Source organism: Oncorhynchus clarkii, chromosome 12, assembly GCF_045791955.1.
Source record: "Oncorhynchus clarkii lewisi isolate Uvic-CL-2024 chromosome 12, UVic_Ocla_1.0, whole genome shotgun sequence".
Taxonomy (NCBI): domain Eukaryota; kingdom Metazoa; phylum Chordata; class Actinopteri; order Salmoniformes; family Salmonidae; genus Oncorhynchus; species Oncorhynchus clarkii.
In genome coordinates, this window is record NC_092158.1 from 8049545 (window position 1) to 8067763 (window position 18219).

Genomic DNA, 18219 nt, shown 5'->3' on the forward strand with positions numbered 1-18219 from the left:
TAGTATAGCCGCTGTAGTATAGTCGCTGTAGTATAGTCGCTGTAGTATAGTCGCTGTAGTTTAGCCGCTGCAGTATAGCAGTTTAGCTGTCACAAAGCGTAGCACTAGCAGGCAACAACATGGGCAGCCAGGGAATCCATCTTGGGCAGTCAGTATGAATCTCACTGTTCCATCGCAGCGGGAAAAACTGGTTGCAATGGCATGTTTCATGATGTCGTGGTCAGGTTGTGCTAAGTGCTGATTGGATAATGAATGACGTTATGCTTATGTCTTTTTACAACCAGAAGAATACGTCTTTATGTCTAGTTGTGACCTGGTTCTGGTTATTTAACCAGATAACAACCAAGATATAACATCTTTCTCCCGATTTCTTGATGTCGTCATTAAAAAGACCTTCATAGCTGGCTGTACAGTAACAGCGACCAATTGGTTGTAATCTGGTTATTCAACACCTTCTTAACCAGAAAACCAGTTTACAATCAGAAAATAACATAATGTGCCAGATTTAGCCTTTTAGTCTGATCTAGTCCATGTACAGTTCGGTCCAGTCCAGTCCAGTCCAGGTCTAGTCCGGTCCAGTCAAGTCCAGTCCAGGTCTAGTTCGGTCCAGTCCAGTGAGGTCTAGGCACAATGTGAGAGAGTTAGTTTGATAAGTCCCTCTGTGTGCATTTTATAGAGCAGTTTGAACTCTGCTGGCAACTGGTGGGACTCCTGCCACTTGGTGGTGAACTTGGTACCCTTCTTGTCGTAATAGTGATAGGGCAGCTCCTTGCCCGTGTTGGGGTCCCAGCCAAAGGGCCAGAAGCCGTACAGGTGGATCTCCTCACACATGGACGAGGCCAGAGTGTACATGAGGATCCCTGTGCTCAGACGCTTCGGTGACAGCTGCTTGGTCTTCCAGTATCTGCAGCACAGACCAACAGAACAGACAGGGTTAGAATGGATACTGTTAGAATGGATACTGTTAGAATGGATACTGTTAGAATGGATACTGTTAGAATGGATACTGTTAGAATGGTTACTGTTAGAATGGATACTGTTAGAATGGTTACTGTTAGAATGGATACTGTTAGAATGGATACTGTTAGAATGGATACTGTTAGAATGGTTACTGTTAGAATGGATACTGAATACTGTTAGAATGGGTACTGTTAGAATGGATGCTGTTAGAATGGATACTGTTAGAATGGATACTGTTAGAATGGTTACTGGATACTGTTAGAATGGATACTGTTAGAATGGATACTGTTAGAATGGATACTGTTAGAATGGGTACTGGATACTGTTAGAATTGATACTGTTAGAATGGATACTGTTAGAATGGTTGCTGTTAGAATGGACACTGTTAGAATGGATACTGTTAGAATGGATATTGTTAGAATGGATACTGTTAGAATGGTTACTGTTAGAATGGATATTGTTAGAATTGATACTGTTAGAATGGATATTGTTAGAATGGATATTGTTAGAATGGATACTGTTAGAATAGATACTGTTAGAATGGTTACTGTTCGAATGGTTACTGTTAGAATGGGTACTGGATACTGTTGGAATGGATACTGTTAGAATGGATACTGTTAGAATGGATACTGTTAGAATGGTTGCTGTTAGAATGGACACTATTAGAATGGATACTGTTAGAATGGATATTGTTAGAATGGATACTGTTAGAATGGATACTGTTAGAATGGATATTGTTAGAATGGATACTGTTAGAATGGATATTGTTAGAATGGATACTGTTAGAATGGATACTGTTAGAATGGATATTGTTAGAATGGATACTGTTAGAATGGTTACTGTTAGAATGGATACTGTTAGAATGGTTACTGTTAGAATGGATACTGTTAGAATGGATTGGAGTGTGTGCGAGCGTTTATGTGTGTGCGAACGTTTATGTGTGTGTGTGTGTGTGTGTGTGTGTGTGTTTATGTGTGTGTGTATGTGTGAGTGCTGTACATGCTCCTGTACTAAGTTGTAAACCAATTTAAACCATTGATGCATTATCCCAAAATGAAATTGCCCCCTCATCAATGGACACAATAGACACTGGTGTTTAATGCAGACGGAGCTGGTTAAATGAAGATATTCAGTGCGAACAGGTTACTTTAATGGGATTGAGGGAGATGATAGTACAACCAGGCTGTTTCCCAAATAGCACTCTGTTCACTTTCTAGCACACTACTTTTGACAAGAGCCCAGAGAGCTGTGGACACCAGGGCTCATAGGGCTGTGGTCACCAGAGCCCATAGGGCTGTGTTCACCAGGGCCAAGAGGGCTGTGTTCACCAAGGCCCATAGGGCTGTGTTCACCAAGGCCCATAGGGCTGTGTTCACCAGGGCCAAGAGGGCTGTGTTCACCAGGGCCAAGAGGGCTGTGTTCACCAGGGCCCATAGGGCTGTGTTCACCAGGGCCAAGAGGGCTGTGTTCACCAGGGCCAAGAGGGCTGTGTTCACCAGGGCCAAGAGGGCTGTGTTCACCAGGGCCCATAGGGCTGTGTTCACCAAGGCCCATAGGGCTGTGTTCACCAGGGCCAAGAGGGCTGTGTTCACCAGGGCCAAGAGGGCTGTGGTCACCAGGGCCCAGAGAGCTGTGGACACCAGGGCCCATAGGGCTGTGTTCACCAGGGCCCATAGGGCGGTGTTCACCAGGGCCAAGAGGGCTGTGTACACCAGGGCCAAGAGGGCTGTGTTCACCAGGGCCCATAGGGCTGTGTTCACCAGGGCCCATAGAGCTGTGTTCACCAGGGCCCATAGGGCTGTGTTCATCAGGGCCCATAGGGCTGTGTTCACCAGGGCCAAGAGGGCTGTATTCACCAGGGCCCATAGGGCAGTGTTCACCAGGGCCAAGAGGGCTGTGGTCACCAGGGCCCATAGGGCTGTGTTCACCAGGGCCAAGAGGGCTGTGGTCACCAGGGCCCATAGGGCTGTGTTCACCAGGGCCCATAGGGCTGTGTTCACCAGGGCCAAGAGGGCTGTGTTCACCAGGGCCAAGAGGGCTGTGTTCACCAGGGCCCATAGGGCTGTGTTCATCAGGGCCCATAGGGCTGTGGTCACCAGGGCCCATAGGGCTGTGGTCACCAGGGCCAAGAGGGCTGTGTTCACCAGGGCCAAGAGGGCTGTGGTCACCAGGTAGTGCACTATATAGGGAATACTGGTTCAGACCGCCACGGCCTGGTGGGATAAGCCCCGTCCTGTCAGCCTGCGGCCACAATGACCATACCTGGCTTGCAGTCCTCCGTCTTAGCAGTAGGTTCCAAGTCCTCTGCCCTGTCAGGTCCTATGTTTCCTGCCCTGCTAGGCCCTCAGCCCTCTGACCTGGGGACCGACCGCTCCCTGACCTGGGGACCGACCGTTCCCTGACCTGGGGACCCACAGTTTCCTGACCTGGGGACCCACCGCTCCCTGACCTGAGGACCGACCGTTCCCTGACCTGAGGACCCTCTTTCCACCGCACGTGGGGAACCCCCTGACCTCGTCTCTGGGGCTTAGCCGGTCCCTGCCTCCAGATTCCCGACGAGCCTTACCCAGGGGTCCCAGTCTGTTCCACTATGGGAGCCGTCGCGTTCAGCAGTGGTGAAAGAGACACCAACCTCAGTGAGCTACCAAAGACAGTTGTGGCAGGCGTGCCACATTCCTCCTTCAGCTGTGGCCAGCCTCCGGCATTGTACTCAGCGCCCAAGGAAGGGCCCCAGCGGCCCTGCAACAGCTGAGTTAGTGGATCCTCTGCCACGACATTGTTCCCTCAACATTGTGCACCCTCCTGGCCCCCATGGTTCTTTAAAGTGACACTGGCTATCAGCTGCCCCTCTAATACGGCCAGACTGTAAAAAAGGCCATGCCTGTGCACATGACTTTCCCCACAGTCCCATTAGCAAGTTCTGGTTCACGACCAAGTTGACTGTTTATTTTAGGAAGATTGTCGATGCATCCAAGAAGTGAGTTATGGGATTTATTGTCGGGAGGTTTTTTACCTACGTTAAGATGATGATTGACTGCAAGCAATTGCCTTTAGACCTAATTACCTCTGTCGTTGTGTAGTACTGCTGCAGCTTGTATATTTTAGACACTGTAAAGACCGACGCCGGACAGGAGAAGCAGGTACGGGGAGTCAGACATTTATTCGGGAACAGACGTAGAACAAGACAGGAACAGCGTCAGCACACTGGGAAACACGGACACATGACAAACAATGCCGCACCGGGGAACAGAGCTGGGGAACTGACAAATATAGGAGAGGTAACAAACAGGTGACTGAGTGAGTCCAGGCGAGTCCAATATCGCTGAAGCGCGTGACGAGGGAAGGCAGGTGTACGTAAATGATGGTGGCAGGAGTCCGTAATTCAGGGCAGCCTGGCGGCCACGAGCACCAGGGGGGGGGAGAGCGGGAGCAGGCGTGACAGATACCCTATTAGCATGTTGTTTATATTGCATTGGATGCATGATTGTTTAGAGATGGTTAATTCGTATAGCCTATATGCACACTTTAACACTTATTCATGCTACTGTTAAGCCATGGCAAGAGATTCTAGAAGTTTCATACTGTCCTCAGTGAGATTTATGACTCTGAGGCACCGGACACAGATCAGAGAAGATCTACATTAGGCCAGAGAGAGAGAGGGCAATAAATCGTGCCTTCCGAATGATTAGTTCTCTCTCTATGGCGAGACGGTTATACGTATGCTGTGTGTATGTAATGCCATTCTACCGGGCTATGTACAGATCCCGTGGTATTGTGGCATTACTATAGTTAATATACATACACTACCGGTCAAACGTTTTAGAACACCTACTCATTCAAGGTTTTCTATTTATTCACTCGTACCTTGTCACAACACGACTGATTGGCTCAAACGCATTAAGAAGGAAAGAGCTTTTGAACAAGGCTCACCTGTTAATTGAAATGCCTTCCAGGTGACTACGTCATGAAGCTGGTTGAGAGAATGCCAAGAGTGTGCAAAGCTGTCATCAAGGAAAAGGGTGGCTAATTGAAGGATCTCAAATATAAAATATATTTTGATTTGTTTAACACTTTTTTTTGGTTACTACATGATGCCATGTGTTATTTCATAGTTTTGATGTCTTCACTATTATTATACAATGTAAAAAAATAGTCACAAATTAAGAGAAACCTTTGAATGAGTAGGTGTACTAAAACTTTTGACTGGTACTGTCCCCTTTCCCCTATAGAACCCTAGTAAGCTTTACGGTCGTTTTAGTTGTTTCTTGTTTTTGTTGGCGACATCCAAAATAAAAAGAAAATGTACGCTCACAACGCTGCACCTTGGTCCGGTCATTTCCCTGACGATGTTCGCGACAGAACTACCCACCACCAAAGGACCAAGCAGCGTGGCCAGGAGGAGCAGGGATCCTGGGACCGGGAGAAGAGGGAGTGGAGGACCTTATGGACATGGGAGGAGGTTATGGCAGGGGACAAGACCCTGCCATGGAAACAGGCGGAAACAGCGAGGAAGGAACGGCGGCATACCAGGAGTCACGGCAACGAGGAAAGCACGAGAGGCAGCTCCAAACATTTTTTTGGAGGGGACACATGGGGAGTGTGGCAGAGTCAGGGTTCAGACCTGAGCCAACTCCTCGTGCTTACCGTGGAGCGCACGGTGTCTCCGGTGCGCGTTCACAGCCCGGTGCGCTACATTCCAGCTCCCCGCATTGGACGGGCTAGAGTGGGCATCCAACCAGGACGAGAGGCATCCAGCCAGGATGGCTCAGCGCGCCTGGCCTACATTGCATCTCTTTGGCCCATGATATCCTGCGCCGGCTCTGCGCACTGTCTCCGGTGCGTCTGCACAGTCCAGTGCGTCCTGTGCCAGCGCCCCGCAAAAGTAACGACCCAGCCAGGACGGGTTGTGCCGGCTCTACGCTCGAGACCTCCAGTGCACCTCCACGGCCCAGTGCATCCGGTGCCTGCTCCAAGAACCAAGCCTCCAGTATGTCTCCACAGCCTGGTGAGTCCTGTGCCTGCTCCCAGAACCAGGCCTCCTGCAAGTCTCCCCAGACTGGTGAGTCCTGTGCCTGCTCCAAGAACCAGCCTCCAGTGTGTCTACCCAGCCTGGTAAGCCCTGTGGCAGCTCCACGCACAAGGCTGCCTATACGTCTCCTCATTCCAGTGATGATCCATGGCACGAAGCCTGCAGTGAGGATCCATGGCACGGAGCCTCCAGCATTGATCGAAGGTCCCCAGCGAAGGTCCCCGGTCAGGAGCCTCCAGCGATGGTCCCCGGTCAGGAGCCTCCAGCGATGGTCCCCGGTCAGGAGCCTCCAGCGATGGTCCCCGGTCAGGAGCCTCCAGTGATGGTCCCCGGTCCGGAGCCTCCAGCGACAGTCCCCGGTCAGGAGCCTCCAGCGATGGTCCCCGGTCAGGAGCCTGCAATGATGGTCTCCGGTCCGGAGCCTCCAGCGATGGTCCCCGGTCCGGAGCCTCCAGCGACGGTCCCCAGTCCGGAGCCTCCAGCGACGGTCCCTGGTCCGGAGCCTCCAGAGATGGTCCCCGGTCAGGAGCCTGCAACGATGGTCTCCAGTCCGGAGCCTCCAACGACGGTCTCCGGTCCAGAGCCTCCAACAACGGTCACCGGTCCGGAGCCTCCAGCGACTCGGGTGGGAACTCTATGTTCTGTGTTTCTATGTTTTGGCCGGGTATGGTTCTCAATCAGGGACAGCTGTCTATCGTTGTCTCTGATTGAGAATCATAATAAGAGACTTTTTTCCTTTTGCATTTTGTGGGTAGTTGACTTTGTTAGTGGCCTGTATAGCCCTAGTAAGCTTCACGTTCGTTTTTGTTGTTTCTTGTTTTTGTTGGCGACATCCAAAATAAAATGAAATGTACGTTCATCACGCTGCACCTTGGTCCGGTCATTTCCCTGACGACGTTCGTGACAGAACTACCCACCACCAAAGGACCAAGCAGGAGGAGCAGGGATCCTGGGACCGGGAGAAGAGGGAGTGGAGGACCTCATGACATTGATAAAATAGTCAAATAATTAGTAGGAAACAACTTTTCTAGCATTATCATGTCGTCAAATTTACTTTAAAAATATGGCAATATTGTCATAAGCTAGCAAAATTCATCAAAAATAGTTAGCAAAGCTAACGTTAGCTAGCTAAAATCCAGTTGTCTCCCCGCAATCTTAGCTAGCTAACGTTATAATCTGGTGACATCAAAATAGTGACAAAATGGTTTCCTACAAATTATTTGCCTCATTTTGAACGCCATTGGATTTCCAAGCCACTGCAATTTGATGAAACCTTCATCAACGCTCAATGACGATGCATTGAGTAGAATGCTCAGTTGGGTATCAGTTCAAAACGAACATTCAAAACAATATTGTGACGAAACATGCAAGCCATAAATACAGGGTAACATCCGCACTGAGCTAACGGGTAGAGCAGCCGCTTTCAAGGAGCGGGACTCTAACCCGGACGCTTATAAGAAATCCCGTATTCTCTCCGATGAACCATCAAACAGGCAAAGCATCAATACAGGACTAAGATCGAATCGTACTACACCGGCCCTGAGGCTCGTTGGATGTGGCAGGGCTTGCAAACTATTACAGACTACAAAGGGAAGCACAGCTGAGAGCTTCCCATTTACACGAGGCTACCAGACAAGCAAAATCACTTCTATGCTCGCATCGAGGCAAGTAACACTGAAGCATGCATGAGAGCATCAGCTGTTCCGGACGACTGTGTGATCACACTCTCCATTGCCGATGTGAGTAAGACCTTTAAACAGGTCAACATTCACAATGCCGCAGGGCCAGACGGATTACCAGGACGTGTACTCTGAGCATGCGCTGACCAACTGGCAAGTGTCTTCAATTACATTTTCAACCTATCCCTGACTGAGTCTGTAATACCAACATGTTTCAAGCAGACCACCATAGTCTCTGTGTCCAAGAACACCAAAGGTAACCTGCCTAAATGACTACCGAACCGTAGCACTCACGGCTGTAACCATGAGGTGCTTTGAAAGGCTGGTCATGGCTCACATCAACACCATTATCCCAGAAACCATAGACCCACTCCAATTTGTATACCGCCCCAACAGATCCATAGATGATGCAACCTCTATTGCACTCAACACTGCCCTTTCCCATTATTTTAGTATTTTGGCCACAATTGGCCCAGCGTCGCCCAGGTTTGGCTGGGGTAGGCAGATATTGCCAATAAGAATTTTTTCTTAACTGACTTGTCTAGTTAAATAAAGGTTAAATAAATAAATAACAGCATTTCACTGTAAGGTCTACTACACCTGTTGTATTCGATTTAAAAGCCATGAATTGGTTGTAAACTGCAGTCAATAGTCTCCCATTTGAATAACCGCTCAAAAGCCTGGCATTTTGAATGCAAATTCATTTAGGAATATCTAGTCTGCTTGATCGGGGCATTTCGATCAGTAAGTTTTTTTACTCTCTGCAGTTTAACCTACAAGGGCCAGGCGCATTAGCAGACCAGTACTATGGTGTATTTTTTCAGGATGTATAAGCTAACAGAAACGTTCTAACGCAGTGATTTCTAGTGGCGCGCATATATGAATTACGATAATGCAGGAGCGCGGAGGAAGTTGTATCCATAGTTTCCACCCCGGTGGCGGCAGGGTAGCCTAGTGGTTAGAGTGTTGGACTAGGTACAAATCTGTCGTTCTGCCCCTGAACAGGCAGTTAACCCACTGTTCCTAGGCCGTCATTGAAAATAAGATTTTGTTCCTAACTGACTTGTCTGGTTAAATAAAGGTAAAATTAAAATTAAAATTAAAATTAGCTTCCGTGTTTTTAAAAGCTTCGGAAAAGGAGGTGGAAAGCTCAATACGATGCTGATCCGTGTACAGTTAGAGGAGAAGACATAGCTACACAGCTAGCCGCGACATTCTAATATATACATCGTGTTGGTCAATGATAGCTCTTCTTTTCTTAGCGTATTACTACATTTTCATGTCAGTTGCTGGTGGAAAGGTTATGGTAAGAAGCATGGATTGTACAAGGTTAAAATAAAAATATATTTCTGACAACAACAAAAGTCAAAATGCTATGTTGGGTGTGTCCAATGCTATGTTGGGTGTGTCCAATGCTATGTTGAGTGTGTCCAATGCTATGTTGGGTGTGTCCAATGCAATGTTGGGTGTGTCCAATGCTATGTTGGGTGTGTCCAATGCAATGTTGAGTGTGTCCAATGCAATGTTGGGTGTGTCCAATGCAATGTTGGGTGTGTCCAATGCAATGTTGGGTGTGTCCAATGCTTTGTTGGGTGTGTCCAATGCAATGTTGAGTGTGTCCAATGCAATGTTGGGTGTGTCCAATGCAATGTTGGGTGTGTCCAATGCAATGTTGGGTGTGTCCAATGCAATGTTGGGTGTGTCCAATGCAATGTTGGGTGTGTCCAATGCAATGTTGGGTGTGTCCAATGCAATGTTGAGTGTGTCCAATGCAATGTTGGGTGTGTCCAATGCAATGTTGGGTGTGTCCAATGCAATGTTGAGTGTGTCCAATGCAATGTTGGGTGTGTCCAATGCAATGTTGGGTGTGTCCAATGCAATGTTGGGTGTGTCCAATGCAATGTTGAGTGTGTCCAATGCAATGTTGAGTGTGTCCAATGCTATGTTGGGTGTGTCCAATGCAATGTTGGGTGTGTCCAATGCAATGTTGGGTGTGTCTGATACTATGTTATGTTCGTCCAATGCAGAACAGGCTGGTGGGAGGAGCTATAGGAGGACGGGCTCATTGTAATGGCTGGAATATAATAAATGGAACAGAGTCAAATATGGTTTCCATATGTTTGTTGTGTTTGATATCATTCTATTTATTCTATTCCAGCCATTAAAATGAGCCTGTTCGCCCACCAGCCTCCCCTGGTTCAATGCTATGTTAAGTGTATCCAATGTTACGCTAGGTGTGTCCAGTGCTATGCTAGGTGTGTCAAGTGCTATGCTAGGTGTGTCCAGTGCTATGCTAGGTGTGTCCAGTGCTATGCTAGGTGTGTCCATTGCTATGCTAGGTGTGTCCAGTGCTATGCTAGGTGTGTCCAGTGCTATGTTAGGTGTGTCCAGTGCTATGCTAGGTGTGTCCAGTGCTATGCTAGGTGTGTCCAGTGCTATGCTAGGTGTGTCCAGTGCTATGCTAGGTGTGCGCAGTATTATGCTAGGTGTGTCCAGTGCTTTGCTAGGTGCGTCCAGTGCTATGCTAGGTGTGTCCAGTGCTATGCTAGGTGTGTCCAGTGCTATGCTAGGTGTGTCCATTGCTATGCTAGGTGTGTCCAGTGCTATGCTAGGTGTGTCCAGTGCTATGTTAGGTGTGTCCAGTGCTATGCTAGGTGTGTCCAGTGCTATGCTAGGTGTGTCCAGTGCTATGCTAGGTGTGTCCAGTGCTATGCTAGGTGTGCGCAGTATTATGCTAGGTGTGTCAAGTGCTATGCTAGGTGTGTCCAGTGCTATGCTAGGTGTGTCCAGTGCTATGCTAGGTGTGTCCATTGCTATGCTAGGTGTGTCCAGTGCTATGCTAGGTGTGTCCAGTGCTATGTTAGGTGTGTCCAGTGCTATGCTAGGTGTGTCCAGTGCTATGCTAGGTGTGTCCAGTGCTATGCTAGGTGTGTCCAGTGCTATGCTAGGTGTGTCCAGTGCTATGCTAGGTGTGCGCAGTATTATGCTAGGTGTGTCCAGTGCTTTGCTAGGTGCGTCCAGTGCTATGCTAGGTGTGTCCAGTGCTATGCTAGGTGTGTCCAGTGCTATGTTAGGTTTGTCCAGTGCTATGCTAGGTGTGTCCAGTGCTATGCTAGGTGTGCCCAGTGCTATGCTAGGTGTGCCCAGTGCTATGCTAGGTGTGTCCAGTGCTATGCTAGGTGTGCGCAGTGTTATGCTAGGTGTGTCCAGTGCTTTGCTAGGTGCGTCCAGTGCTATGCTAGGTGTGTCCAGTGCTATGTTAGGTTTGTCCAGTGCTATGCTAGGTGTGCCCAGTGCTATGCTAGGTGTGCCCAGTGCTATGCTAGGTGTGTCCAGTGCTATGCTAGGTGTGTCCAGTGCTATGCTAGGTGTGCCCAATGCTATGCTAGGTGTGTCCAGTGCTATGCTAGGTGTGTCCAGTGCTATGCTAGGTGTGTCCAAGTTGTGATTCTATATTACTGTTAATATGTAACTTGTGATCAGTTAAGAGCTTCCTCTTGAAGGACAATAAACATAAATCAATCAATCAACCAACCAACAAATCAATCAATTTATCAATCAACCAATCACTCTGGTGTGTCCAGTCTTACCGGTTTATGTACTGCATGATGTTGCCAGGCCAGGCTAGCTGAACCTTCAGCTGTCCTCTGTGCTCCACAAAGAAGTCGACCAGTGTCCTGGTCACCGTGGCCGAGGTATGGAAGAAGAAGGCAGGGATCCAGAGTATGGCCCCGTCCAGCTTCTTCAGACTCAGGAAGAAGTTGTTCCTGTCCTGGAGGGTCAGCAGGTTGTTGTAATACTTCTCCAGGATGCTGGGGTTAAAGGTCGTGAGGTTGGTCCTCCGCCCCACGTCCCGGTGGAAGATCTCCGTGGGAGCGAAGTTGCAGCGGAAGACGAAGTCAAACTTCTCGATCTCGGGACCACAACGACTCCCTGTGAGGACGCCGCTGTTCCCCACCACGGCACACACATTGTAGTGTTTGTTGACGATGGGGGAGGCCTCGGGAAGCAGGGACTTGAAGTTCTCGCCGATAGAGAACACGTACTTGTGGCTGGAATAGTCATAGTGCATCAGCTGACCCACGTGCACGCTGCTCCGGGTCAGGGTGAAGTTGTGGGCGATGTCGATGTGCTGAGAGATCTCTTTTCTGGAAGATATGGAGAGATCAGACAGGTGGGGGAAATGTTAGGCTACATTCCAAATCACACCCTATGTCTTATGTAGTGTACTTAATTTGATCAGGACCCATATGGGAGATATAAGAAAGTTCAGGTTATATATACAGTACCAGTCAAACGTTTCAAATACACCTACTCATTCAAGGGTTTTTCTTAATTTTTTACTATTTTCTACATTGTAGAATAATAGTGAAGACATCAAAACTATGAAATAACACATATGGAATCATGGAGTAACCAAAAAAGTGTTAAACAAATCAAAATATATTTTATATTTGAGATTCTTCAAAGTAGCCACCCTTTGCATTGATGACATCTTTGCACACTCTTGGCATTCTCTCAACCAGCTTCATGAGGAATGCTTTTCCAACAGTCTTGAAGGAGTTCCCACATATGCTGAGCACTTGCTGGCTGCTTTTTCTTCACTCTGCGGTCCAACTCATCCCAAACCTTCTCAATTTTGCTGGGGTCAGGTGATTGTGAAATAGCCCTTACACAGCCTGGAGGTGTGTTTTGGGTCATTTTCCTGTTGAAAAACAAATGATAGTCCCACAAAGCGCAAACCAGATCCTCATTGACACACTAAATTCCCATAGAAATTGGATTCATAGAACTGTCATTGTCATTGAAAGCAAGTCTAAGAAGCGGTAGATCTGTTCTATGTGCGCTATTTCTATGTTTGCTTCTATCATTTTAATATTAAGGTTTGTCACCAGAGACCAAGCCTGGTCTAAAGTTAATCTGCTTCGATGAGCCTGGCGTGGGTCATGTTCATTATGCCCCCCAAAAGGTTTTGAAAAAGGAAGGTCACTACCTTAATGTGTCCAATAACAACACTATTTTCTGATGTAAAACATTTTGCAAAGTTAGTGCTTAATGAATAGGAACCAACTGTGTCCTATAGGCTACTTCACCTATGTTCTGTGAAAGCCGTCCTGTTATAGCGCCATTTGGAAGTGTTCTCCTGGATGATCTCGTTTAGGGCCTTGGTCAGAGGGGTGAAGGCTGGGTCCAGGTACTTCATAGCCAGCTGAGACCTGTGGACAGAGGCAAACACATTGATACATTGGTTGGATGATATCCTGGTGGTATTGTACTTGTGAAGGGATTCGACTGTGGCTGTGGGGATAAAACATGGAGACTTATGGAACTGAGGTGTGAGAGATTGTTTTACATGTACAGTATAGTTAGTATGCCAAGTTAAATAAAGGTTAAATAAAAGGTTAAATTAAAATGATTGATTTCCAAATGGTATCTTATTGTCTATATAGGGCCTATTGGGCTTCATTAAATAGTACCCGCAAAACACTATTCTCAACGTCAACAATGAAGAGGTGACTCCCGGGATGCTGTCCTTCTAGGAAGAGTTGCAAAGAAAAAGCCATATCTCAGACTGGCCAATAAAAGAAGAAAATATTAAGATGGGCAAAAGAACACAGACACTGGACAAAGGAACACAGACACTGGACAAAGGAACACAGACACTGGACAAAGGAACACAGACACTGGACAAAGGAACACAGACACTGGGCAAAGGAACACAGACACTGGGCAAAAGAACACAGACACTGGACAAAGGAACACAGACACTGGACAAAGGAACACAGACACTGGACAAAGGAACACAGACACTGGACAAAGGAACACAGACACTGGACAAAGGAACACAGACACTGGACAAAGGAACACAGACACTGGACAAAGGAACACAGACACTGGACAAAGGAACACAGACACTGGACAAAGGAACACAGACACTGGACAAAGGAACACAGACACTGGGCAAAGGAACACAGACACTGGGCAAAGGAACACAGACACTGGACAAAGGAACACAGACACTGGACAAAGGAACACAGACACTGGGCAAAGGAACACAGACACTGGACAAAGGAACACAGACACTGGGCAAAGGAACACAGACACTGGACAAAGGAACACAGACACTGGGCAAAGGAACACAGACACTGGGCAAAGTAACACAGACACTGGGCAGGGTAACACAGACACTGGGCAAAGGAACACAGACACTGGGCAGCGTAACACAGACACTGGGCAAAGGAACACAGACACTGGGCAAAGGAACACAGACACTGGGCAAAGGAACACAGACACTGGACAAAGGAACACAGACACTGGACAAAGGAACACAGACACTGGACAAAGGAACACAGACACTGGGCAAAGGAACACAGACACTGGACAAAGGAACACAGACACTGGGCAAAAGAACACAGACACTGGGCAAAGGAACACAGACACTGGACAAAGGAACACAGACACTGGGCAAAGGAACACAGACACTGGACAAAGGAACACAGACACTGGACAAAGGAACACAGACACTGGACAAAGGAACACAGACACTGGGCAAAGGAACACAGACACTGGACAAAGGAACACAGACACTGGGCAAAGTAACACAGACACTGGGCAGGGTAACACAGACACTGGGCAAAGGAACACAGACACTGGGCAGCGTAACACAGACACTGGGCAGGGTAACACAGACACTGGGCAAAGGAACACAGACACTGGACAAAGGAACACAGACACTGGACAAAGGAACACAGACACTGGACAAAGGAACACAGACACTGGGCAAAGGAACACAGACACTGGACAAAGGAACACAGACACTGGGCAAAGGAACACAGACACTGGGCAAAGGAACACAGACACTGGACAAAGGAACACAGACACTGGGCAAAGGAACACAGACACTGGGCAAAGGAACACAGACACTGGGCAAAGGAACACAGCCACTGGACAAAGGAACACAGACACTGGGCAAATGAACACAGACACTGGACAAAGGAACACAGACACTGGACAAATGAACACAGACACTGGGCAAAGGAAGTCACCTCTTCAATGTTCACTTTGAGACTGTTGATTTGCGGGTACTATTTCATGAAGATACCAGTTGAGGACTGTTTCTCAAACTAGACACTCTAATGTCCTCTTGCTCAGTTGTGCACCGGGGCCTCCCACTTCTCTTTCTATTCTGGCTAGGGCCAGTTTGCTCTGTTCTGTGAAGGGAGTAGTACACAGCGTTGTACGAGATCTTCAGTTTCTTGGCAATTTCTCTCATGGAATAGCCTTCATTTCTCAGAACAAGAATAGACTGATGAGGTTCAGAAGAACGTCTTTGTTTCGAGCCATTTTGAGCCTGTAATCGAACCCACAAATGCTGATGCTCCAGGTACTCAACTAGTCTAAAGAAGACCAGTTTTATTGCTTATTTAATCAGTACAACAGTTTTCAGCTGTGCTAACATAATTGCAAAAGGGTTTTCTAATGATCAATTAGCCTTTTAAAATGCTAATCTTGGATAAGCTAACACAACGTGCCATTGGAACACAGGAGTGATGGTTGCTGATAATGGGCCTATGTAGATATTCCATAAAAAATCAGCCGTTTCCAGCTACAATAGTCATTTACAACATTAACAATGTCTACACTGTATTTCTGATCAATTTGGTGTTATTTTAATGGACAAATATTATGTGCTTTTCTTTCAAAAACAAGGACATTTCTAAGTGACTCCAAACTTTTGAACAGTAGTACATATAGTTGGAAGTTTACATACACCTTAGCCAAATACATTTAAACTCAGTTTTTCACAATTCCTGACATTTAATCCTTGTAAAAATTGCCTGTCTTAGGTTAGTTACGATCATCACTTTTATTTTAAGAATGTGAAATGTCAGAATAATATTAGAGAGAATTCTTTCATCACATTCCCAGTGGGTCAGAAGTTTACATACACTCAATTAGTATTTGGTAGCATTGCCTTTAAATTGTTTAACTTGGGTCAAATGTTTCGGGTAGGCTTCCACAAGCTTCCCACAATAAGTTGGGTGAATTTTGGCCCATTCCTCCTCACAGAGCTGGAGTAACTGAGTCAGGTTTGTAGGCCTCCTTGCTCGCACATGCATTTTCAGTTCTGCCCAAAAATGTTCTATAGGATTGAGGTCAGGTCTTTGTGATGGCCACTCCAATACCTTGACTTTGTTGTCCTTAAGCCATTTTGCCACAACTTTGGAGGTATGCTTGGGGTCATTGTCCATTTGGAAGACCCATTTGCAACCAGATGTTGCTTCAATATATCCACATAATTTTCCATCCTCATGTTGCCATCTATTTTGTGAAGTACACCAGTCCCTCCTGCAGCAAAGTACCCCCACAACATGATGCTGCCACCCCCGTGCTTCATGGTTGGTATGGTGTTCTTCGGTATGCAAGCCTCCCCTTTTTTCCTCCAAACATAACAATGGTCATTATGGCCAAACAGTTCTATTTGTGTTTCATCACACCAGAGGACATTTCTCCAAAAAGTACAATCTTTGTCCCCATGTGCAGTTGCAAACCGTAGTCTGGCTTTTTTTATGTCGGTTTTGGAGCAGTGGCTTCTTCCTTGCTGAGCGGCCTTTCAGGTTATGACGATATAGAACTCGTTTTACTGTGGATATAGATACTTTTGGACCCGTTTCCTCCAGCATCTTCACAGGGTCCTTTGTTGTTGTTCTGGGATTGATTTAGCACATTTTGCACCAAAGTACGTTCATCTCTAGGAGACAGAACGCATCTCCTTCCTGAGCGGTATGACGGCTGGGTGGTCCCATGGTGTTAATACTTGCGTACTATTGTTTGTACAGATTAACGTGGTACCTTCAGGCATTTGGAAATTGCTCCCAAGGATGAATCAGACTTTTTCTGAGGTCTTGGCTGATTTCTTTTGATTTTCCCATGATGTCAAGCAAAGAGGCACTGAGTTTGAAGGTAGGCCTTGAAATACACCCACAGGTACACCTCCAATTGACTCAAATTATGTCAAATAGCCTATCAGAAGCTTCTAAAGTCATGATATCATTTTCTGGAATTTTCCAAGATGTTTAAAGGCACAGTCAACTTAGTGTATGTAAACTTCTGACCCACTGGAATTGTGATACAGTGAATTTTAAGTGAAATAATCTGTCTGTAAACAATTGTTGGAAAAATGACTTGTATCATGCACAAAGTAGATGTCCTAATCGACTTGCAAAACTATAGTTTGTTAACAAGAAATTTGTGGAGTGGTTTAAAAACAAGTTTTAATGACTCCAACCTAAGTGTATGTAAACTTCGACTTCAACTTTATATATATATATATATATATATGTTTAGTTTCTGTGGAGAGGAAGGGAGGGCATCCAATGATACAGCCTGATACACCTTGGTTTCAACAAAGCGGGGAATGATTACAGGGTGGAAATGAATCTACCGCCACATTTAAATCAGAACCAAGGACAGCTCCCTTGAGCGAGCCAGAGAACACAGCAGCCAGTGGCTTTTGCGTCACAACTGGACGTTCAGGACCTCTCTAGCTGAGCATCATAACACAGGGGCCTTGTGACAAAGCCTTCACAGCAGTACGATCATTACAACATGCGCTGTGCTTCTTGTTCATGACCAGATAGGATTAAATTCGGCTGTATTTCCGACCGGTGAGCTGGCTTGTTGTTGTATTCATTAATTTGGCTGAGATTCGACCTTGATATCAGGCTGAATAAATAAAAAAACAGTGACATGCGATAAATTCAATACTCGTGGGAAATATGGAGACGTTGATTATTGATATGACCTTAGAATATGACGAGAGAACCAACACAGGCGTCGTTATATTTATACTGTGACAGTATAGGCCTTTTGGTTTGTGGTGTAGCAGACTGTAGGCTAGCAGCCTATGACACAAGCCCACCTAATATGAAACCTCTGGTTTTTAGAAAAAGCCCACCCCCCCCCCCCTGCTATTCTGGAAATAAAAACACACCATGATATGTTGCATGATAATAAAGACCGTTATGCTACAAGAACGTGAAACCGCACACTTCAGCAGGCTATTGCCTACGCACATAGCACACATTTCTATTGCGAGATGTTATTGTAATACTTACCGAAATCCGGTATGAAACATATACATCCGAGAACCCCCTGAACTTGCGTATTTGGGGGTCGTGAATAGAAAATCTTTCTTTATTGACACGTAGCTGATCAATGAGAGTATGAGCAGAGTAACACTGAGCATCACCAACCCCAGGACGCTCGCTATGCGGACCATCTTTCCGAGTTGACATTCCCGTCTGTGCAACGACAAGGACAGCTATGTTGCTATTCAGCGGAGGATAAGCGACATGTCGGTTGGCCTGTCATATTTTATTTTATACCCAGAGACAGTCAGATAGAATCTGAAAGAGGAAACAGGCAGCATCTGAAATGGTTCTTGTTTTGAAGGTATGTCTCTGTTTCTTGGCTCAGAGCGGTTCTCATTCTCCCGGTGCACCGGTCCTGCTCGGTTTTGGCTAGAAGGGATACAGCTTTTGTCAAAAT

At 46.6% G+C, this 18219-nt stretch overlaps 1 protein-coding gene and 1 long non-coding RNA gene across 2 annotated transcripts in view; one reads left to right on the forward strand and one right to left on the reverse strand.

Annotated features, from left to right (window-relative positions):
* LOC139422672 (uncharacterized) overlaps positions 1 to 18219 on the forward strand; it is a 1300889-nt gene that overhangs the window by 1099076 nt on the left and 183594 nt on the right. The window lies entirely within an intron of this gene.
* On the reverse strand, positions 622 to 18152 carry LOC139421848 (ST8 alpha-N-acetyl-neuraminide alpha-2,8-sialyltransferase 3). The gene is given in 5 exon segments (XM_071172975.1): positions 622 to 904; positions 11259 to 11816; positions 12762 to 12910; positions 12912 to 12966; positions 17787 to 18152. Coding segments are annotated over 5 exon segments (1209 nt in total). The 5' UTR covers positions 17951 to 18152.